At 37.6% G+C, this 23,702-nt stretch overlaps 1 protein-coding gene across 3 annotated transcripts in view; it reads left to right on the top strand.

Annotated features, from left to right (window-relative positions):
- VMP1 (vacuole membrane protein 1) overlaps positions 1–23,702 on the top strand; it is a 71,134-nt gene that overhangs the window by 26,435 nt on the left and 20,997 nt on the right. For all 3 annotated transcript variants that reach the window (XM_033004692.2, XM_042791329.1, XM_033004693.2), the window contains 3 exons: positions 2,584–2,751; positions 7,445–7,576; positions 22,285–22,365. In XM_033004692.2, the coding sequence (XP_032860583.1) occupies positions 2,584–2,751; positions 7,445–7,576; positions 22,285–22,365 (381 nt within the window). The remainder of the gene's footprint in view (positions 1–2,583; positions 2,752–7,444; positions 7,577–22,284; positions 22,366–23,702) is intronic.

Raw genomic sequence — 23,702 nt, 5'->3', positions numbered from 1 at the left:
AGGCATTTTGTCTTTGCTTGCTCTCCTGAGATTGTACAGTCTTCTTTACACACCCTGTGTGCAGTTTGAGAAGAAACACTGGTAATGCCATCACTGAAACCTTGCAGAGGGGTGGGGGCCTCGCTATAGTAGCGATTAAATTTGTCTCTTACTATTATAAAACTGAAACTAACAGTCTCCCAACACAGCTGGCTGTAGTTACATTGTAGTGTGGTATGGCTTCCAAATTTTGTGGAACTGAAAACCATACTTCTTGATTCACACACCGTATCTCTCTGCCTTGGCAGGGACCTTACCCGTACTCTCAAGGGAACATAGGAAATTGTCATTTACAACTCAAGTACGGGGAGGGGGGGGGGATTTCCTCCATGCAAATTTGCTATTCAGGAGAATTTTCTCGCAAATTTCTACAGGTGAAAGGCATTCATGTAAGGAAGATGGCTTGACACCTTTTTTGTCCCAAGGTAGCTGTCAGACTGGGGAGGGGCAAGCAGGAGATGGCATTAAATTCCCTAAGTTTCAGAGTATGGTGGAGAAAGAGGTTCCCAGGTTTGCCATAAATGTATTTTACAATTTTAGGAGAGTTTCAACTCTCTCTTTGTATCTGTCCTTGGTGAGTAAAATAGAGATAAGTTACTTGTTCAGAAATGAAGCTGCTGGGAACAGGGATGAAGTTGCTACGAGTTCATTGTCATTGGGGCTTATAGAAATGTCAATATTATATGTTATTAGTCATTGATTCATTCATTCATTCTTTGCTCTTCCTTCCATATCAAAATCACTCTTGTGTATCAATTTCTGGATCCCCTCTTTTTCAGTTTTACTTCAATGCACTTTTTTTTTTTTTTTGAGAGAGAGGCTGTGCCTCATTTATCATCTCAGCAGGCTGCATCTATGTATTCGTATAATCCAAAGTAAAGCACTATGAATTAGTCTCCTGTAAAGTAACAAGGAATAAATAAAAGAATTTGCTTGGTATCAGAGCAGCTTGTCTTTTACCAATTACATACCAGAAGAATTTATTTTGAATTGTTTACATATGACAACAGTAGTCAGAAAAACATAACTTTTTTTTTTTTTTAGCATTCTTATTTTGCTGCCACTAAAAAATTACAGTATCAGTGTAATTGCATAAAACCAGTGCTCTGGTCTCTTCAGTGGGACCTGAAATGTTGACTTGAGTGAACCCAACTAAAATCTTCCCAACAAGTCTAGAAAAAGCAATGGAGCTTTACCTTTTGTGTGAGACCTGCTGTGGAATTTCACCCTTTAATGTGCAAATGAAGCCTGCAGGGTCCCCTGAATATATCTCAGGCTCCTGCATTTCAAAGTGAGCTTTGGAAGCCTTGTGCAGGGGATTGGCAGTGCTGAGGTCTACCACGCTTTCTGTCGTTACTCTGTAATAAATTTAGCTTTGATTTGGGTGGGGGCTATCAGGCTCCCTATTGATCTAATAAAACATGACTCATTTAAAGGAAAAAAAGTAGAAGAAAACTGTTGACAATATGTTTCCCAACATGATGTCAAAACCAATCAAATAATTAATAGCAGAAGTTAAGGTTTGTGTGATTTGTTCTGCAAGTAAAGAAAGCTTTAAAATTTATTTAAATCTATGACTTTATGAAAAGACCTTAGTTTAACTCAGTACTACTTTTTTTTTCCCCCCCCTTCTTCCCCAGACAATGTTTCCCTGACCTTTTGCTAAGTGATTTCTTTTTTAGCTTAAACATCTAGTGTTCAGGCCATAGACTATTTGAATTGCTTCTCACTTCTTTTGTATTAAAATAATGGCAATTCTTTCAGGTTTTTTAAGTATGTAGCAGTTGGATTCTTGAGTAGATTTTTATGCTAGTTTTATTTGGAGGTCTGTCCAAAATAATCTTTTAATGTAAGATGGAGTCTAGAAGTAATTCAGTTATATGGCATTTAAATAACGTTTAAGTTCTTGAATTCTATTTCAAACCATTTTTGGCAAACAGCAGTAACATCACTTTCTTGTATACGCAGAAAAACTGACACAAACTAAGCAGCTGTATTTTGGAGAAAGATCCAAAAGTTAAGAAGGTCCACTGTAGATGTTGTAAAGTCCCAGTTATTAAAAAAAAAAAAAAAAAAAAAGAAAAAAAAAAAAGATAGAATTTAAATGCCTCCATCCTCTAAACGCAACAGTAGGGAAAATGCCTGCTCTAATAAAGCTGTAGGCCATAAATATCTTTAAGAGAACATTTTAAAGTTTTGATAATTTTCCTGTTTTTTTAGAAGTAAAGATTCTTATTTCTCCTTGGCAACCTCACACTACTGTACAATGGCATGGCAGAAGCTGAAAGGCTCCTTAATGTTTTTAGTGGTTCACAAGAAGGACATTTTTTAAGACCTTTATTAGCTCAACATTGCACTTCAGATGGTGTAAAAAAGAAAAAAAAACCACCCCAACATTTTACATATAGGTGATTATTAATGGCTGAAGTGAGAAATACTAAGTTTTAGCCTAAGCTCTTTGCATCAGGGACAAATATGGGGGTTTTAAATTTAACTTTCATTATAACTAACATTAAATGCATTTGAAATTGTGTTTTTTTTCAGGGTCCACACATAGCATCAGTTACTCTTGCTGCATATGAATGTAATTCAGTTAATTTTCCTGAGCCTCCTTACCCGGATCAGATTATCTGCCCTGATGAGGAGACGACTGAAGGATCCATCTCTTTATGGGCTATCATCTCAAAAGTCAGGCTGGAGGCCTGTATGTGGGTAAGGTTTGGTTTATAAAATTTAACCAATTTTAATTTATGTACATAATTTCTGTGTCCAGCAATACACAAAAATTCCTGAATTAGCAAAGTAGTGATGGCTTACACTGCCAACAGTGGCGTGTATATTTGCAATGTGAATAGATGCCTTCCTGATCAACCTTCTAGCCCTGGATAATTTTAATGTCCTTTAAAGAGAAGTAATAGGATATTACTGGGCTATCTTTTATCAGCTGCAGGGTTGACTACTTTTCTAAATGCTAGCAGTAAATGTTCATGTACTTCAAAGCTGTTGGTGTAAAAGGTAGGTTTCAGAAAAGGTGTCTGCATCACAGATGATCTTGCAGCTGTCAGGTCTCATACAGCATGCAGTTAAGCAATAAATAATTTCAAAAATTTGGAGCCTGTAACTTGAGTGAAGTTGCAGTTACTCATATGAAGGATTCAGACCCTGATATCATAGCTGAAATGTTTTTCTGGGTTGCATCAATAGATTGGATTATATAAGAGAGTGTTATGTTGCACATTTTTATGTATTTTATTTCTGTTTCTCTGCCTGTTCTCATCATGGCAAACTTTTCACTTAAAATGGGAAAAGCAAGTTATCTTTTAAGCGAATCTGGGTCTTAGGAAACACTGTCATTGGAACTTCCTTTCTGTTTTCCTTTTTCTCCCTCTGCAGCTTTTTATAGAAGTTTGTTTTTTAGAGGATTTTGGTCAGCTAAGATGTTTTTTTCATTACGTGTAGATTATTTTGAATTGCAGTTTACACAGATGCATCTGCTGTGAACTACATGCCAAATTAACTTTATTTTACTACCGATTTCCTGTTCTAGCTGATGATTTAATTATTAAATTCTTGGTTGGCCAATTTAAATGTAGAGAGAGGAAATTCTGAAAATACATGATATCTGATGTCGGCCTTTGTATTCCTTCTAATGATATGAAAAGATATATTAAGGCAACTTTGGTCACTACAACTTTTAAAATTAGCAGCAGCTGTGTTACCTACAACCTAACTGGAATTTTTGTATCACAGACTAAACTAATGTGTAGCAGTACCAAAGTCAAAATAATAACAGAGAAAGTGGATTTACAGCCTTCTCAAGAAGCAAAGTACATCTTAAATTTCACTCTTTCTAATGAGAGGACAGAATTGCCTGAATTCTTGATAACTGGCTAAACATACAAATACTTCTAAGACCATAAATATAAGATTTATTTTTATTTTGTTCCTTGCCCCCCTCATTTTAAGTTTGTTTAATGGAGACTAGTGTAATAAAAACGGCATTTACAATTACGTTTCTAGGGTTGCAAAATAAAAATGTAGCTCAGGATAAACAGCCATTGCTTAATCTTCAGCGTGAAAATAACTGAACTATGATGAGAATTAAGTAGTTTAGAAATGAGTTAATGGAGCTTGTATCCTTCTGAGCAGCCATGAGGGAGAACAATTGGTACCCTCGGTCTCACATTTGGGCAGGGGAAAGGACAAGGGAACAGGACTGAGCCAGAACATTTGTATCCCGCTCTTTCCCCCTCCTCTTTCTTTCTTCTCGCCTTCAAATTCACTGTCAGCTACCTTTTCACTGAACTCTGTCTCCACTAGATTTTCCCTTGGGAGCATCCTCTGTCTACCAGTGGTGTCTAGTGTAATGTTATGCTTTCTTGGAATGTTTCATGAGTACATAAACATTGCTTGCTAATTTCCTGTAAGCCAAATCAAGTTGGCAATTGCTGCTGCTTCTTCCAGTGTGTTTCTTTTGTCCTAATTCCAGTTCACTTTTTATGGAAGCCGTTGAAGAAACTTATTCTTGATTTTGTCACTCTTAAACCAAATGTCCACTTAACAGGAAAGTAACGGTGACTTCTAAAAAGTGAAAAGGCTGATTTTTGCAAATCAAAAGCTTAGTTAAAAAAAAAAAAGTAATTAAGTAATTTTCTGCTTTTGTACTGTATACAAATATACAGGAATATGAAGTTTAATTCCTGATCTGGGCATGATTGAATGAGCTCATAAAGTCTTTCTTTTTTTCTTTTTTTAATGGAACCAGCAGCTTCTAATTAGATATAAATCTGAAGTTATGATAAATACAGGATAAATGGAAAAGAAAAGGAATTATTGGATATATACAGATGTGCTCCTAATGCAGCACATGGAGCTCTGTGAGGAATCGGCATAACATCACCAACAGCCTGTTTCCTTTAGACTTGTAAAGTAAAATTATGTTGAAAGACTCCAAAATGAAATCTGGCCAATCTCCTTGATTATTTGGAGGGGGACAGGAGGGTGGTAGCAATATAAGTTTTCATGTGAAATGTTGAAAGCAGGTCAGTCCCAGTGGGGACTTTGCAGACCTCTGACTATAAAGCTACCCAGACTAAGTATCCTGCAAGGTTTGAGTGTGGGGATTTATCTGCACAAGGGATTTGATTCAGATCACAAAAACATCAGCGGCTGTTTCAGCCAATTTAAACCAGGTACAGTTTTTTCCAGAGATTAAAATCATTACTAGTCCCCTGCATATCAGTGATACCCATTTTTGCTGATAATGAGTGTTATGAGGATTAAGTATCACTGTATCTAAGGAATTATTAGGTGAAATGAAAATGATGCTTTTTTCAATCGCTATAAAAGTTGGCTCCACCAGTCCTGGCCTGCAGAAGGGCTCTCAAAAACAATCTGCTAGGTGTATGCCAGCTTTCACAGCCTTCCATCCCACAGGGACAAGGAATTCAATAGTGCCCTACATTTTTAATGTGTTGCAGCTTTTTTTGTTTTTTACAAGAAATAAGGGGAAAGAATAAAAATGTTTAATTGCTCAGGATTAGCAGAACAGGCAGCCTGTGTCCTGACCAGGATAAAATCTGTTTAAAAGACTCTTTCTAGTGGAGTAATTTCCCAGTTTCCTTTTCTGAATGTATTTGTGTAAAAGGATTTTGATCAGCATTTGCCTTTCCAATTTGTTGTTAGTCCAGGGAATCTCCATGTAACACTGGCATTCAAAGTTAAATGGTGAAAATGGACAGCTAATATTACAAAAAGCAGTTAAATAGTTACAGGTTTGGGTCCCTTAATTGCTGCTCTTTTTTTATGCACTTAAGGAACCTATCTCCAGCAGACATGAAATCATATGATTTTTGTTGTACTTCAGAAATGTTTTGTAATAATGAGCATGTGACTTATCCAATTTAAAGAAAGTTCATGTCCAGTACATGCATGCAAACCTCTTCCTCAGTTAACAAAATGAAGCCAAAGCAAATTGGCAGAGCCTGGAGAAGCAATGTGACTTTTTGTTCTTGCATCACCCTGAGAACATAACCTCAAGTTAATTTTTCTGAAACGTTGTTGCTACTGTTTTCAGGCTTATCTTCCCTTGTGCCAGAAATAGGCAGATTAATGAAGTTCAGCTTGTTGCACTCGTTTAAATCTTTCTTCTGTGGAAAACAAGGGCATAAACATATGCGGCTGTGCGCTTCATATGCTTAAACCAAGAATTTAACAGTTTGGGTAACTGCAGAGAGTGGCGGTATTTAAAACCACAACCTGTTGATTTGGAATATCCACAGCAGCTGGAATTCTCCCTTGCTTGCAGCTGCATATAGAGGAGGAACAAAGGAAATTGAAAAGCTTTCACATTGCTTCAAAGGAATAGAAAAGCATTTGTTACTCACTACTGACCCTAAGAGAGAAAAGCCATCTGCATGTAGCTAAGTTTTAGCACTTTTCCAATGTGGTGCCCAACTATTGTGCTATTACCTGTCCTATATTTAAACCATCCTGAGTTTAGTCCAAGTTCCTGTTTCATTAGCCCCTGTTTATCCATATGTTCAATCTTAGCTGCCTCTCTTTTCTTTTTTTCCTTGGTTAAACTGAAGTTGCATTTACCCACAAGATTGAAATGAGTCATTTGATGTCCTGAGAAAATAAATATAATTTTCCTGTGGTGAGAAAGCAACCATGCTTTCATCTCGGGTTCTCTTGGCTTTCTCTACTCCATCTAAAGGAGAGCGAAAACTCGAGATCAAGCTTTGCTTAACCTTATTTTCCTTGCTCATAGCCGCACCAAAACTCGAGCCTGTTTTCTAATAAACACTTGCACCAAGTCTCATGACTGAACAAGTAAACTCCATGACGGCACCGGGGAGGAGTTCCCAGATTATTTTGAAGGCCGCTTCAGGAGCGAGGGCTGTCACATGCCGGCAAATGTGTCTGGCATCATGCGGCGGGGCGAGACGGCCGCGCTGTGCTGAGTCAGGGATCGTGTGGGATAGCAGGGCCCCCGGCCTGGCCCGCTCCCCGGCAGCAGCCTCCCCGCCGCTCCGGCCACCGGCCGCGGAGCTCTGCCGGAGCCGGGCAGCGCGCCACGCTGCAGGGCCCCCGGGATGCGCAGATCGTGTCGGTTTGACCTTGCAGACCACGGCTTGGGAGCCGCTGGCTTGCAGCACGATAGCCTGCGCTGGGAGAAGCTGAATTTTGCTAAACAAGGAAAGGGGGGGGAAAAGTGGGGTTTCAGAGGAACAGCGTTATGTTTGAAATCGGGAGAAATTTGACCTGGTGGATAAAAGCAAGCTCCTCAAAGCAGCTGGTCTCATCAGTTCTAATAATTTGAAATGTCCACGGGACCGTGCATGTCACATGTTTCCTATTTAAGAATAAACACGAAAATAAATCAGAATTATTCTTTTCCCAGGGTGCTGGCACAGCCATTGGAGAGCTGCCTCCATATTTTATGGCGAGGGCGGCCCGACTCTCCGGTGCTGAACCTGATGATGAAGAGTACCAGGAATTTGAGGAGATGCTGGAACATGCAGAGACTGCACAAGTAAGAACAGTGCAAAACAGCAGAAGTAATAAAACACAGAACAACTAGATGGAGTAAATAATCATTTCAATGAAATGGGAGTGGGCCAAAAATCAGTCAGTGTGAGTTCACAAGGGACTTCCCAGGGATGGAAAAAGATCCTCCGCTGGGTAGAGATACCACTGGTGATGGGAGGACGAGAATGCACCTTTTTGAACCATATACAGTAGTGCAGCCAAAGTATTGGCTTCAAATACTGTACTGATTTGGACTTCCAAGAACAGCACAATAAAGGTAGGGAGAAAGTAGGCTAACAAACCAGAGATAGAGGAGGTGCTATTCCATAGTCATAGTTGTTAAAGCTGCATTTAAAGCTTCTCTGGGCCAGGAGATGATTTTCAGTCAGCTCATCCCCTTCAGATGACATTTGCCTGCCTTGCACTAACACCCTCAGGGGCTAGTGCATGACCCATTCATCAGCCTGAGGAAACATATTTTTCCTGATATGAAAATGCAGCCAAACTGCTCTGAATCCCTTTTTGTTGCTCTTGTCATTTATTTTCTTGATGGATTAAATACTGCTTGTGTTACAGCATAGTTTGCAACTGATGCTGTATACCTCTCAGATATTATTGTAGATAATTTTTCATTCAGGTCAGGAGTTTGCATCCTCTTAACAAGTTAGTGATAGTGTTTTAGAAGAAATTAAACATTTTTTTCCTCAAACTCATGCCACTGAATTTCTCTTCCGTACTTTTACATTTTATCCTGTTTTGTCTGCCATGAAGTTGAAATGGGTCATGAGGCCGCTATTAAAAAAACAGCAGATGCTATTTACCGTGCACTGCTGCCTTTAAACTGTTCTGCCAGAGTATTTTCTTGATATAAATGTATCCTTTTTTTTTTTATCTTCTTTTCAAAAAATGGATGAAGCTTTTCCATGAAAGAAAGTGGTATGTCTGGAAATACTGAGTGCAATCTAGTAATTCTAACAGTAAACGCTGTGTTTCCCAAGAGCCTCCTCCTCCTAGAAAGTTCCAAAGGGTTTTTCTGCTATTGTAAATAGTAAATTCTTCTATTTCTTTAAAGATGCAGTGTGGGGGGCGGTGGGGGGGGAGGGGAAATAAATCATCAGTCTTTGCTTTGCAAAGTAACCCCTAACTGTATAAAAATCAAGTTATGGTTAAAAAACAAAACAAAACAAAAAAAACCCAACACACACAAAAAAACCCAAACCCCGAAACCAGTCAAATACATGACTTGAGAGCTGAAATGCTATTTGTGTTTACTGAAACTCTCCCAGCAAATTATATGCGTGTACAGTTGTGGGAGCAGCCAGAGTTGGTTTCCAGAATGCACAGTAAGATTCTTGGGAAGAAAATTTTTGCTAGAGAGCATTTTGTCAGGACAGGCCAAAATATAGCTATCTGTATTGACTGCCCTTAGTAAACGAATGGTGTTGTGTAATTAATTAAGAAAAACGATGGTGTTATTTACCAGTACTTTTGACTTTATTTTCTTGGCAATTGAATTTGGATTGAAGCATGTTGTTTTGTGGATGGATGGCCAGGAAAAAAAAAAAAATCTTTTTAAACTCCACTTGTGGTTTGGTTTCTATAAAACTCTTTTAACATGATGCTTTGACAATCTGATTAAATTGTATTGCGCTCATAAAACTGACAATTCAGTTTTTTCCATTTGCTAATATGACTTCCTTTTTGCTTTTGGCTTCAATCATGTTTTTGCTAGATGTCTGTGGGAGACGGGCCTGCCTTTTCCTATGACCTTGAGTAAATCCCAGTCTTCAGCATAGCTTATCACTCTTTGTTCTGTAATTGCTATTCATGAGCAGTTATGATGTCTATTTTTAAATCGCTCAGTAACCATTTTTATTACCTACATCAGCTTCTCCCACTCTCCCAAGTTGAAGCCTTATGCTTAAGAAAACATGGGGGATGTGACAAGTGTTTTATGCTGTGGAGACTACTACAAATGTTTGACGTCAAATGACAGGAGCCTTTTTTCAGTATAAAGGTCTCACTTCATCCTGCCTTTTTAAAAGGCATGAAAATGGGTGTGTTAGATTTTGAAGAATAGCTTCGCCCTCTACTTCTGCTGAGCTGCTGTATGCCTACAAGGCAAAGCCAAATGGCTTGACGTTTTTGCCTGCGTGTGTTTTGTTTAGAAAGCTTGTTGCTGCTATTTCTCAAAAACAATGGTAATTTTGAGAAACAGATGAGGATCTTCTATGGTGAGAATAGACCATGAATATAACATCCAGCCTGAAGGATCTGTGAGGGGGAATGTGCTTGCTAGCTTGGCACTTTAAAAAAACCCAACAAAATAAGGAACCTAAAAGGATTAAACAGCAGGAAGGTTTAGTGTCCCAAAGTTACACAGAGTAAAATACTATTTACTTTAAAGAGTCTATTGATGGATTTTCTATCAGAAATCCCAGTTTTAAGCGACCTGTTTCCTTCAGCTAGGTTTTGAGAAAACTCATTAGCCTGCAGATGATGTGTAAGTCTGCCTCACACTTCCATTAGCATGCTTCAGAAAAAGCCCCTCATTTGAAAGGAATGCTCACTTATCCTTTCTGTGTGTCCCTGCGTGCACACACCAGGGAGTTAGTCCCAGTTACATACGGGGAGCGTCAGAGCTTCTCTTGCCTCGTGGCTGCTCTTGTTAAAATCAAGCAATTTTGCCCTGGAGAAGGAGTGTGGTTTACAAGCAGGACTCTTTTTTTTTTTTTTTTTTCTTTTTTTTTTTTTTCCTCTTCTTCGGAGATTCACACAATGCAGAGCCCAGCATGCTATAGGAACAAAGCAGCTCAGTCTGATTTGTTAATACTTAAGGGAGTATTTAAAAATTGTGAATGTTTGAAATGGTATCTCAGTTGCTGTTAGATCTCTTCTAGTTAAATTCCAGAGCGAGGGAGTTTTTTATCAGAGCTCTCCTTTTAGCCACGGGGAGTATCTCCAGTGCAGCCGTTCTAACCAACCTCTCAATTAGGGGAAGTGAATCTACTGCTTAGTGCTGGGGCAGCACATTGGTAATAATACAGTGCAAGCATACTTTTGTACAGTTTCATGTCTACACACACATGTGCAGGGACTCTCTTTTGCCAGTTTAATAGTTGCTGATTGTTAAGTATTCTCATCTTTTCTCTGTCATGCTGAAACACTTAAGGCTGACAGAGGTTTCTGGTGAAAACGAAGCTTTTCATGCCAGCTTCCCTCAAGGTACTTACTGATAATGTGTATTGCGTGGGCCCTTGCTGTATCATGGTACTCCTTGCTAAGAGGAGAAAGTACTAATATCTTTGCTGTATATCTAATCCTTAATGACTGTAAGTATTTGGATTCATTAAGTGGCATATTTTTAAGAACTAATGATTTACACATTGGGCTTTGCTTCTGTGTAGTGTTGCTGCAGCCAAATTTCCACATAAAAATATTTTCTAGTTGCCTGTGTTACTATCAGCCACTGCTGTTTGTTTACTTTCCAAACTGCGTCCTGCCTCTGAAAGAATACAAACTTGAAAAAGGGTTAAATCCATAGAAATGCTGAGATGCAGCAGGACTCGTTTGTAAGTGATTGAGTGCCATCTGCACACTGAATGTCAGTTGTTGCTGGGACCTGTTTTTGACTCCACTGAACCTTTACTGGTTGTGGTTTGTCTGGCCATCACATGACTTCTCTGAAAATTCCCCCTCCCCTCCATTTCCAGTAAACTGTTTGAACAGGAGTGACTCAGACTGAAACCAGCTTCCCTGTAACCACAGGGCTTGTTAAAGAATTTGTCAACGTGGACTCAAGAGGGTTTGTATTAAACTAAGCTGCAACTGCTTCGGTTTGCATTGCGTCAGGAGCTCCACCAAACAACTTCCTGCTTGGAGAGTCGGCTTCTTGTCTGCAAGGAGTTAAACTGATGAACTTGTGCGATAGTGACAGTTAGACACATGTTAAACCTATCTTTCCAGCATTTCTGAAAGGTCTGGTGCCTTGAGCTGGATGGCTTTTCCACATCTTCATGTGGGGTTTCTCTTTGCAGAAGCAGAACAAAGTACACTACCACACCCAGCCGTGGTTACTTGGAGAACCCAGCACTGTGTTCTGACACGACACTGTGACTTAATTCAAATGGAATGATTAGGTTCAACTAATAAGCAATATGTTACTTAATTAGCAGTGTAGAAGAAGATGGCCATATTAAAAATGGATCTCTCCTGTGATTAAACTAACAGCTAGTATCTGGTAAGTTCCTGCTTGAAAAGGGTTCCGTGGCTGCTGGCTTGTTTAATCAAAAGGCTTTGAGGATATTGGGGTACAAGAAAAAAAAGAAGTTAAAGCAGACCACAAGCAAGATTTTATAAAGCAGTTATCATAAAAATGGAAGTGGTAGAGTCACATACAGTAACTGGAAAACCTTGACTTCTTTTTTTTGGCTTTCCCAGAAATAACTTGTTTAAACGCAACATCAGATTCCGTTCATAATTTCTCTTGCTCAGTCTTCCAGTCACCCCATTTCATTGTCTGCTTCCTCTCTTTATTAATTGTGCTGTACAAGAAAGAGATCACTGGTGTTTGGTCTAGGCTGCCTGATGGGTGGCCACCAGGAGGCTTGTCTTCACTCACTGCATTCCTGAAGTTTGATGCCTGCATTTAGTAATATATGGAGGGGAGGTATCTTACCTCTTTTATCTTGACCCATCATTAAATGGAAATTCAAAACTAATCAAACCTTAAAGCTTCACTTTAGAAACTTGCTATGAATGCTATAGCTTGAGTGTGAGATGGCAAACTGACTGAACTAGTAGTAAAGTGTGGTGGTGTTTTTTTTTTCCCAGACAACGTAATAAGCAGTGAATACACTAAGTAACAGCTTAGTTTTAAATTGTTCTCCAAAATTACAGAGTTGAAATAAGCTTTGGAATAGGTCAATGACAGCTTTAAATAAGGGAACTTGTTATAGAGGACTTCCTGAGAAAAGAGGTAGCAAAGAGTTAATATAGGCAGAGGGTAGACAATAGGAGCTATGAGTAACAAATGTGTAAGCCACCTCTTTGCTGGATTTCTTTGGACACTGGCAAGAGAATAGGGCAGTCTTGTGCCTGCATTGTTCTATTCATTTGCACACCTGCTTACAGATAAGGAAAAAACAGCCATGAGACTTACATTACGTTTGCTAATAGTAATCTAGAGATGACTTTTTCACATTCTTCTTTGAACGGCTCTTTGTGGTAAGGTCTTTTTCCCTAAAACTCATTTATGTGGCCCTCTGTCATTTTAATGCTTAGTGTGTAAGTACATAAATCAGAAATTATTGAGCCACTGAAGAAGTCTAGGTTACTTTGCGATATTTTCACTCAATATTAGGATATTAGCTCAGAGGAGTTTTTTCAGTTACAAATCTCTCCTCTTACAACAGAAATTAATCTTTTCAAGAAGAATGTCACCAAGCATACTGGAAATCTTTCAGCCTGCATTTGCACCATAGTTGTGGAGAAGCAGTTAGTTGAGCTCTACCAGAGGATTTGCATATCCTGTTCTGTGTGCATCAGGGATGCTCAACACAAGTTTCCAAGGGAACAGTTTGGTCCTAAATATTTGCTATTTCATTCCCCAGTATTCTGAAAAAGACCAATAAATGATCAAAAGTTTGAGTCAGATAAGTTGCTTCAAAAATATTTTTTTCGGGGTGAGCCTTCAGTAACTGATAGAAATTAATTATGGTATCATAATCAAGAAAATGGCTACTTTTTTTTTTTTTTTCCCCCCTGCTCCAGACACTGTTTAAATATCTGTGTTGTACAAGAGTCTGGTATGCAGACCACTTCTCTAAGCTGTCTGGGAACCTCTGTTACTTCCCAGGGAGAACAAGCGAGAGGTATGCTTAGCATTGCACATCTGCTGGCTAGGCTGAGCAGGAAGACTTGTGTGTGCAAAAGGATTTGTCAGCTGTGTAAGAAATTGCTCACTTCTATTCTACAAGTCATTTTTCTCTACACGTTTTTTTTTTCCTTATTTCTAAATCCTCTGTGGAGGAGCAGTGTATTTTATCAGTGCTGGTGATTTCGGCTGTGATTTTTCAGAGATTGAAAAGGTCAGTCTGTTTGTCTGGTTATCAAAAATTGCTTCCTTTCGTGATGATGGTGGCTAAAGCAAAGCAATAACTTGCTTCATTCCAGGAATCATGAGCCCTTCCTTACAATGTCTGGATCTTAAACCACCCCAAAATAGGATGTGATAATTTGTAATGGATTAAAAAAAAATTACAGTATCCTGGAATTGCTCGTCACGCCACTATAACTAGATCAGCAGACCTGTGACCACAATAACTAATTGCAAGTGTAGCTTTGAGATAAATGAGCACTCACTGTGCAGCTGCAATGGTATTTTAGGCAGCCAGCACGTTGGTGGAGACAATGCCATCATACGCTCTCAACTGTAGAAGCAAAGGCTGCAGAGGTCAGTGGCTGATGTGTGGGAACCAGAGCGATAGGATGTTCTTTTACTTCATTCTTCTGTAGGTGGCTGCTAGTATCTTGTTATGGAATCACAGAAGAATTCATCTTGAAAGGGACCTGAGGCAGTTTCTAGTCCAACATTTTGCTCGGAGCAGTGTCATCTATGAGATCAGCTGAAGTTCCTCAGGGCTGGTCAAGTCTGGTCTTGAAGCCCTCCAAGACTGGAGACTCCCCAGCCGCTCTGGGTAATCTCTTCCAGCATGGGACTGTCCTAACAGCCCTGCTCCTTCCCTGACGTGGCAAACTGACAGCTCTCTTCCATGAAATAGATCGCAGGATCTGATCACTGACAGATCTTCTACAAGATGTGAATAGAAAGTAGTTTTTTAGCAAGCAAAGAAGTAATAAGCTTTATTTCGTGCTTTCGTGCACCACTGTGAAATTACAAAAAGTGTCAAAGGGGACATGTTGCTTCGTGCTGCTGTACAGACCTGAACTGAGGAGCAGAGGTGTCAGGGGATGTGGTTAAAAGGGCTACTACTCTACAGGACAGATCTGATAAAACTGAAAGGACATGCTCCTTCCTCTTCCTTCAGACTGTTTCCTTTAATTGTGTTTTATTCATTACAAATTTTCTTTATTCTTACAGTGTGAAACAAAAGGACTTTCTATGTAGAAGTCTGAGAGCTTCAGTTCTTGTGGAAATTGAGAGTACCCAATAACTCAAGGAGCTCTATAACGTGTTCATTTTGGTGTATCGCTTCCAAACTTGATCATGGTGTTGGATTTTAACAATCTAAAATCTTGAAACTAAAGGTTCTGAGATGGAGTTCATTATGAAGAACCATTTGTTGGTTCTTCCCCCAAGGTCTAGGGGAGAGGGAGAAGTGAGGGAAATAAAATGTTCTTACCATGTTACAATTGGTTAATTAAATAAAGAAAATATCTAGAAGTTCCTAATGCTAATAGTCTGTTTAATCCAGATCTGGTTGACTTCCTTCCTACTCCTCTTAATGGCGAGTCTTATTTACCATAGAATGGATCCATTACTCAGAAGTTTCACACTTCTACTCCAAGACAAGTTAAAATTAAATGACCAGGAAAAGCAAATCTTGCTGTTGGAATGAACACTTCACTCTGCTCTGCTCCTATACAACTTGCCAAGGATTCAACCTTGCACACGTCTCTCCATGGCTTCTTGTGTTTTTCTTTTCTAACAGCAGTTTTTAAATCTGATTATAAGGACAATAGGTTTGACTGTATTTTCTGTGGAAAAACTTGATTTTTTTTCTGCTAAGAGAAGTAACTGTAGTTACTTATATGTCTGAATTTGCAAAGTCTTTGTGGATTGCAGCATCACCCCTTAACATGCAACCAACCTTAAGAATCTGAACACAGACAGATGTGGAAATAACCTGTGCATTTCCCTCAACAATGTGTATTCAGTATTTTTGTCCTAGGAAAGGCTAGTAGAAGAATTCACCTGCATATTTGATTCCTTATTGTCTTAGGATTTGTGTGTAGTACCTACTTTATGCTCATCCTTGCTCGCAAGTATTCTGAATAATGATTTGAAATCTTACTAGCTTTAAGTCCTTGGATCTCTGAAATAGTCTATTTAAGGAGGTTTTGTAGGCACTGCTTCCTTATCTTTCCACAGTTCTTCAGTAAAGCCTATGAAGTTAAGGGCCCTATTTCATTGCTCTTCAGTTTTCCGATACTGTACTTTCTAAAACTGTTTTTCACTTTCAACACGGATGTATTTTTCTCGTAACTTTCCCAGATGATTACCCTATTCCTTTTCTAGAATTTAATATCTCAGAAAACCCAGACTTCTTGTGAACTGAAATTTATTTCCTTCCCAAGTTCAGAGTTTTAGCTTCCCCTCTTAATCTGGAATATCTGTCCTATGCCTACTGTATGTAAATACCTTTTTTTTATCAAACTTTAGTCTTTGCTTAGATCTGCCACCTTCACTTAGTTGCTTTCAGTAATCCTTGAAAAACTTTTTAAACTTAGTCTTTTGACAGTCTAGTTTCCAAGACAAGGCCTTTCTTTCGCAGAGTTTTGGCTGGTAAGTTTTAACCTTACCTTTCACAGCCTCTTCTCTCCAGGCATCAAGATGGAAATATCTCCTTTTAGTTTGCCCCTTATTTGCATTAAGCTGGAAGTATTTCTGAAAAAGCTAGAACAGCGATCCAGGGCCACAGCCCTTTCCATATGTGTTTAGATGTTGGGAGTCATTGCAGCTGACAGAGTGGGAGATCAGTACCACCAGGAACCACTATCAAAATATTCCTGCTTGCAACTTACTGGAACCTTACTCATGAGATCTGATACCTTTGATGTCTTTCAGGAGAGATATGAAATGGTTTTACTTTGGTCACTGAGTAATAAACTATTTGCAGTGATAGGCAATGACTATCAACTGTATCTCTGTCTGTTCTCATCTTTACTCCTGGTTACTGATCATTAAACATCATTGCTGATCTACTGCTTTCTTAGCATGGATGTATGTTGTAACCTCTCAGCCTGTAGGTTGCTCTCTGACTTCTTTAGAACTGCTCTTCTGCAGTTAATACATTATTTCAATGAGTTAATAATTCTTCCCAGTCCTCTGAAATTCTAGAATTCAGTGCCTAACCACAAATGGTCATTCTCCCATAAGTTGTGTTTGATTCCATTGTGTTGTAATAGAAAGCCAGAAGAAACAAAATATTGTGCAGCTCATTTTTAACATAACTCAGATTTTTACATAAAAAGGAGCACTGTCTTTGTAGGCAGCTTTTTAAACGTTAAGGAATTTATCATTTTAATAATCTGAGATGGTAGCTTCATATATCTTCTTAAGTCTTTGAAAAAAAAAATGTTCTTCTCCTCAGATTATTATTTGGATAATTAAACTTTGTTTCTAGTAAGACAATAATGTAACAATAATATAAATTATACTCAAATCATGAAAGATTGTCCACTTCTTCCTCACATGCAAGTTACACGTTTGCATCAGGGGGGTCTGCTGGCACTAGGGTGAATACCTGTCTCTACAGAAGCTTTAGTATTCTCCTTGTTTGTAATGGACCATCAAGGTGCAACACATTCACTTCAAATCTCTGTTCAGATCTGCCTTTGTATGTTTTTTTTAATGCTCATGATCCTGTTTCTTATTAGAGTAACTAACCTGCATAACCACTCCCAAGCCTCCCAGAAATTTATGTTGAACTTCTTAAGGCTACCATCCACTAGGTAATTAATATCCTGCTTAAGCAACTCCATTAATACTCATGTCACTGACTTCCCCCCGATCCTACATTAAGGCACTGTCTGTTTTTACTAGTGGAGAATGCATACACTGAGAATATAAGATTGAATCTAGTCTCGTATTTCCCTTCCTTTTTTTACTGGCTTTCCTCTTTGTGCTATATCCACCAATATTACCAATGTATTTGTAAAGTGCTTGACATTTACAGCAGAAGAAAAATTTTTCTGAGCCTGAAATCATTCAAAGTCTGGATCATATCTTTCAGAGATTGGCAACTATCATCGCTGCTGCGTGCGAGGAAGAGTTGGTTTGTGATAGGGAATCATAGCTTTCTTGATGTGCCTGAAAACTGATTGCAACTTCATGTTAGAAAATAAACTGTTATGCTACATAATAGGCCCATCTGTGCAGTCTTTCAAGAAAATATCTTCTGTTGAAGTCTTAGGGGTTGTTTCTGTAAGGACTATGGGATTCAATCCAATGCTGATTATTCAGAGCTCCTTGGTAACCATCAACTAGTTACTTACTATGGATCCATCAGCAATCTCTGTTCTTAGAGATTAAGAAAAAAGAGGCTTTACAATTTCAATGTGAATAAATCATGACCATTCAGTTTTCTGATAATAAATCAGTGTTACAGAGAGAAAAGTAATTTTTTTTTTTTTTCTCGAACTTGTTAACTAAATCTAGTGAGATGTTCTTTACTCAAATACAGAAGAGCTTGTGCAACTTATTTTACAATGAAGGAGAAAAGAAGAAATTGAGATTAAATTATATATGGAAGCAACATAAAAAAGAGGGATGGGATGAAGCCTTGTAGTTAAGATTGTCCATTCACTCTTTCAGGAAGGAGGGCTTTTTATAGGGATGAATGGTCCATGTTAAATTATACTCAAAGCTGTGCCGTAATGCGTATTTAGAGGAGGAATATTGTGGTAAATCTTACTTAGCAGCAAAACATGTACTTTCTCTCTACTACCCCTTTAGGTTTGGAGGTTTGGGAGGGTTTTTTGCTTTTGCAACATGTAGTAATAAAATGCTGGTATCAATAAAATGTGCCATTTTACTGAAGGCAGATATGAAGCAAACTTCCTCAGGCCGCCAGCTGAGACTTGTGAATCAGTATTTCAGCACTGACCTTTTTATGCCTCTTATTTCCATTCCAGTTCTTGAGATCTGATGATTAACTCAATGAAGTAATGTTTAATCATTTAACCTTCCTTTGCCTGTATTGTAGCAGTCACAGGAAATCTATTTCCAAACCAAAAAAACAAATCATCTTTGAAAGGGACATAGTGAACTAAAGTATCCTGAAATGTTATAAAGAATGAATCATATTAGCTGAGAGTCGAGTCCAGTCTAGATACTTTAATTTTGGGGGAAAATGTTTTGCCTGTAAGTAGCTGAACTTTTCTGTCTTTTTTTTTCTTTTTTTTTTTTTTAAGCAGTAAGTTATGAAAGTTGTTTTGCTTTTATTTCAAATTCTTAAAAAAAATAGAGAAAAGATTGTTCCCTGTGCACGCTTTATAACAGAAAAATTGTGTTGTGAAATAGGTAAAAGTTGTGAAACTGATGATTGTATTCTCTGAGAAATGAAACTTTTAAGGTTTTTTTATTATTGCAGATGTTGCAAAGATTTGACAAATGAAATTTAAGGAAGCAACCAAACAGAAGTATTTCTGAACTTGTTTTCATTAAAGTAAATGTTGGGACTGCAAACACATAGTTTTGTTGCAACCTTGATGTATATATTGCCATGCAAGTTATTCATAGCTATGATTACATTAGATCATGGAAAACAGGAAAGAAAAAAATCCTTAATTTATCTCTTTTGGCTTATTTAGAAAGTTTGAAAAAGGAAGACAAATTAGAAATTCTGACTGAAATTTTTAGAACTATAGCTGTGCTTTCCATGGAGTACTGTGTCATAGATAATGAATGTAAAACTTAAAAGAAGAAACAATCTGAGTAATAACTTTAAAAATAAAAAAAGAAACTTATGAATTAATAAGGTGAGAAAAATTGCCCCGGTGTTGGGTTGGGGGGGATCTTTGGAGAGACAAACTTGTTATACTTTTTTCCAACACTTTCATCGTTGGTTTTATAACTAAAATTGTATGATTTTAGCTGGAGGGAAAAAATTAGTTTTAAGGCAGCCTTGAATTCTGCAGCAGTCTAGAAATGTGGGTGAGGAAAACTGTTTATTATAAAGAAATTTGATGAAAAATGGTGCACTGTGCTTATACTAATTTAACACAGTCAATCTATATATAACTATAATAATATATTTTATTAAACCAGCTGTGCTGCAAACATTAGTTTATAGGTCACTTGCTAGAGTTTGTTTTCAATTCCAGCTTGTGAAAATTAATACAACAGTGTATTAGCAATGCAATCTAAGATAATGGATAAATATGTTCAGATTAGAATAGAAACAACTTCCATTGAAATATATCATGGAGCTATTTGTATAATAGAATTGTAGTGGTTTGTGTTAAAGGTACTTTACAGTGAGATTTATGGAACTGTGAAAAAAATAATCATTGGCTTATAAAAGTGAAAATATTCTAACCCCATGAGCATTGTGAAATGGTGAACAGAATAGGAACTGAAAATATCATGGTCACATTCAGCCTTGTTGTAGAGTACAGGGGGAGACATCTTATGAAATTCCTACATAAGGCACTTATTTTTCAGTTCACCTTTTCAGAGAATAAAATCTATTGTTGAAAGGACAATATTACGTTAGGCTTTAGCATATTTTTTCATTTAAAATTAATTTGTAGAGAAATTCTGAAGACGTATTTCTACTTTTGTATTTGGTTAAGGAATCAGAATACCTGTTGTCTCCCTAGTGTGCTGCATTTTATTTAATTTGTTGATAGCTGTGTGATCAGACTCTGCAGAAGAATCTTGTATCCTTTTCAGTTCATGTCCTAAATCCTCTAGTGGAACTGAATGTGTGTATTAGTGCTGACCCATATTAGTGATCATATATTACCTTGTTTCGGTTTTGTTTACTAACTTGGAAATTATAATTGAGGGAATTTTAGTTTGAGAAGGAACTGCCCTCGATGTTGCAAGATTTCTGGACTTGGTTCACTGGTAAATTATCATGTTTTGTTATTTATAACAATTTGTGTCAAAACGCACTCCTTTAACAGAACAACAGGAACAATTTTACTTTACTTGCCATGTTGGCATGTTCTAGACCCGTTTCTACTAACATAAGTTCAAGTGTCTGGTGTCAGCTTCACTGGGAGTAGGTTTTAACCACTTGTGCATATTCTGTCTCCTAGAAGTTTAAATAGAAAAATATCAGGAACAAATTTTCAACAGAGAGTGAATATTTCATCTACTCTGTTTTGCAAGAAGACAGTCACAATCCCAAGGTGTTACTCCTGGTGAAAGTATAGGAAATTCACCCCTTATAGAATCTTCTAAAGGGTTTTTATATTCTCCTGTGGTTAAAAATGTCCCACTGTAAGATGTAGGAAATCTCATCTATTTGGCACTTGAAGTGTTTGTTTTAATTTGGATTATTCTTTCAAACATGAAATACAATAAATAGAATTATTCTTATTTCAATAATAATTGGTTGTTGGATTTTTGGGTTTGTTTTGTTTGTTTGGTTTTTGTTTGCTTGTTTTTATTTGAGAATTTAACTATTTTTAAAGCACTGTAATGAAGAAAAGTTACTACTTGAAAAAAGGGATGTAAAAAGATAGAAAATGGCCTTATCACAGATTTTTTTTTTTTTAATCTGGCATAGAAATTTATGTCAGTTCTATAGTTCAGAATTTAAATAATATGCAAGAACACTGTCAAGTAATTGTAATTTACCTACATTGATGTATAGTACTGAAGGTTTCAACAGAATTGTAACAAAGTTAAAATTGACTAAATTTATTTTTTCTGGATTATTTTGTGGGTGCTTTAATAACTAATGATATTCTAAATTCTACACTTCACTAGTTTACATCATCAATTGATTAAAGCAATTTCCTTGTGAAATTTATCTGATAGTTTTCTACAAAATGTAAATGAGTGAATATTGCATTGCTACTGGAAAATCAGCTTTTTATTGCTTAGTCTTAGGTTTTTAAAAAGAATTAATAATTACTTTTTAAAGTTTGCTATTGCCAGAGATACTTGGCTTTCTATAACTGTTGTTACCAAGCCTGAATAGATAATACTGACCCTGGTTTTCACTTTTTGGACAGTTTTGCTTCAAAATAATTTTATTCTCATGTAAATGCACTTCTGACATTCAAATAAACTGCTTGTGGGGATCTTGATTTTTGCTTTTTAAAATGTTTACTGTGTATTTGGTAAACTTTGAGAATCATGAGTATGTTTGAAAGTTATGATCACAAAATAGAAGCAGGCAGCATGTTCTTAGCATGGCTTTGTAAAGAATAGTTCAAAAGTTATATGGTCTGCCACCTTTGTTGCTTTTGAAGTATTTTTAGATTCAACTCTATGCATTTAATGAACTTTACAAGTCTGTTGTAGAGAGTACCTGTAATTAGCTATTTTGATTAAGATCCTGGGTTTGAGAGAAAAGATCTAAGGATATAATGGGATTATTACTTTCTGGTTTTGTGTTTTGAGAAAGTGCCTTTTTAGCATTGTAGATGGTATTGAAGGAATTAATTCCCCTTGCTTGTTTAAGGAATTAAGGAATAAGCAGCATTGGCATTTCAAAGATATGGGGAAATAAATAGCAGAAAACCTGTTTCCATAGTAGTGTGAACATAGTGCCGCTTGTAGAGTTTTGAAAAACTAAGTACATGTAGGTGGTCAGATTTTCACACTGAGCATTGTGAATTTCTCTCTCTTCTCTCCAAGTCCAGAGTTTCAGACTGGCCTTTTTGTTTTAAAAATTCTCCCAATTGCTAGTTAGGAAATCACAAAGTGTGTGGGATATTGAGATCGTATACATTTTGAGGTATGTTCATTTGGGGTTTTGCCTCATTAATACTTTTTCTCATTTGCAGGATTTTGCTTCCCGGGCTAAACTGGCTGTCCAGAACCTGGTGCAGAAAGTTGGGTTCTTTGGCATTTTGGCCTGTGCTTCGGTAAGTTCATTTCAGTAACACAGGGGTTTATAGTCACAAATTGCAGATTGAATGTATTGCAATGAAATTAATGCTGTGAACTGTGACTTGGTTTTATTTGAGTCCATATGGAGATCTTCATGCCTTGTTTGCTATTTCTGTGTTCTCTGTGGTGTTTAGGAAAATGGGATGGTTGTGGTACTGGCAAGTAAAATAGCATGGAGAAACTCCAGTCCTAGATTAGTACCAAATGCAGTGAATTCTTCATAACAGCACAACTAGCAGTTCTATAGTTCAGCATGGTATGGTGAAACCTCATAAAAGCAGGTCACTTCACTAAAGATGCAAAAGGCTTGTCACAGTATCGAAGACTTACATGGGACTGAACTAAGACATTCTTAACATTCCAGAAGTTTCTATATTTCAGTTTCAGTCCAGGGGTGCTCCCTGCATTTGATGTTGAGGCCATGTCCTCTCTGACAGAGGCGTTTGCACACTGCTGCTCACTGCTCTATGGTAGTGGATATTTGGCAGATCAAATCAGTCACCCAGCAACAGTTACCCTCTTGGGACTTTCCTAGCCCAGATTATTAGCTGGCAAAATACAGCAAGAGCTGTATTATTACCTACATATTCTGCTAAAACCATATTATATTTTTTTTGGTGTTTATGTACTGTAGTTTACAGTACCTGACATCTTCAAATCCAAAGATATACACAGATTGAAGAGTGGAAAACAACTTGCATAAATCCTGACTTGGATATCCACCCATAGTAATTCTCCTAAGTCTGCTCAGGAGATATCCTTGGGTCATTAGGAACCAGAGAGAGCAGAATGAGGAAGCAAGTTTCAGAGTCATGACTATCTGAACTACAAACTACTTGTAGCTTTTTTTCTCTCTAAGCAAGAGGTGGTTCAAGCTCCTCCACTGATGCTATTTTAGTGTTTTAAGTAGGATAATACTGTTCTTTGGGAGTAGAAAAATATTGAACCGTTTGAGGCTTAAATCTCTCTCTGGAAGCTTAATGAAAGCTGAAATGGTGTGCCTTATTCTTCCATCCCACACACAAAATGTGGGATGTGATGCACAGAAATGTGATCACAGTGAAGGGAGGAAGTGTAGGTCCCCTGTGATCCCATTCTTCTGCAATAACCACAGCCATTAGCCAGCTGCTCAGCTGATGAGGTACTCCACACTTGTCTAGCATCTCTCCGTTTCCGAAATTGTAGAGATGACAATGCTATTTGCTCAAATGTAAGTAACCTGTGTTAGCTGGAAAGAAATAATCTGATTATAGTTGCTGGCATACAATTCTGTTTGCTAACCTTTTGAACTGTCTTAATGTTTAGAGTGAAG

This window comes from Tyto alba, unplaced genomic scaffold (assembly GCF_018691265.1).
Source record: "Tyto alba isolate M040663 unplaced genomic scaffold, T.alba_DEE_v4.0 Super-Scaffold_19, whole genome shotgun sequence".
NCBI classification, from domain to species: domain Eukaryota; kingdom Metazoa; phylum Chordata; class Aves; order Strigiformes; family Tytonidae; genus Tyto; species Tyto alba.
Note: the sequence above shows the minus strand (reverse complement) of the source record. Positions and strands in the feature narration are given on the sequence as shown.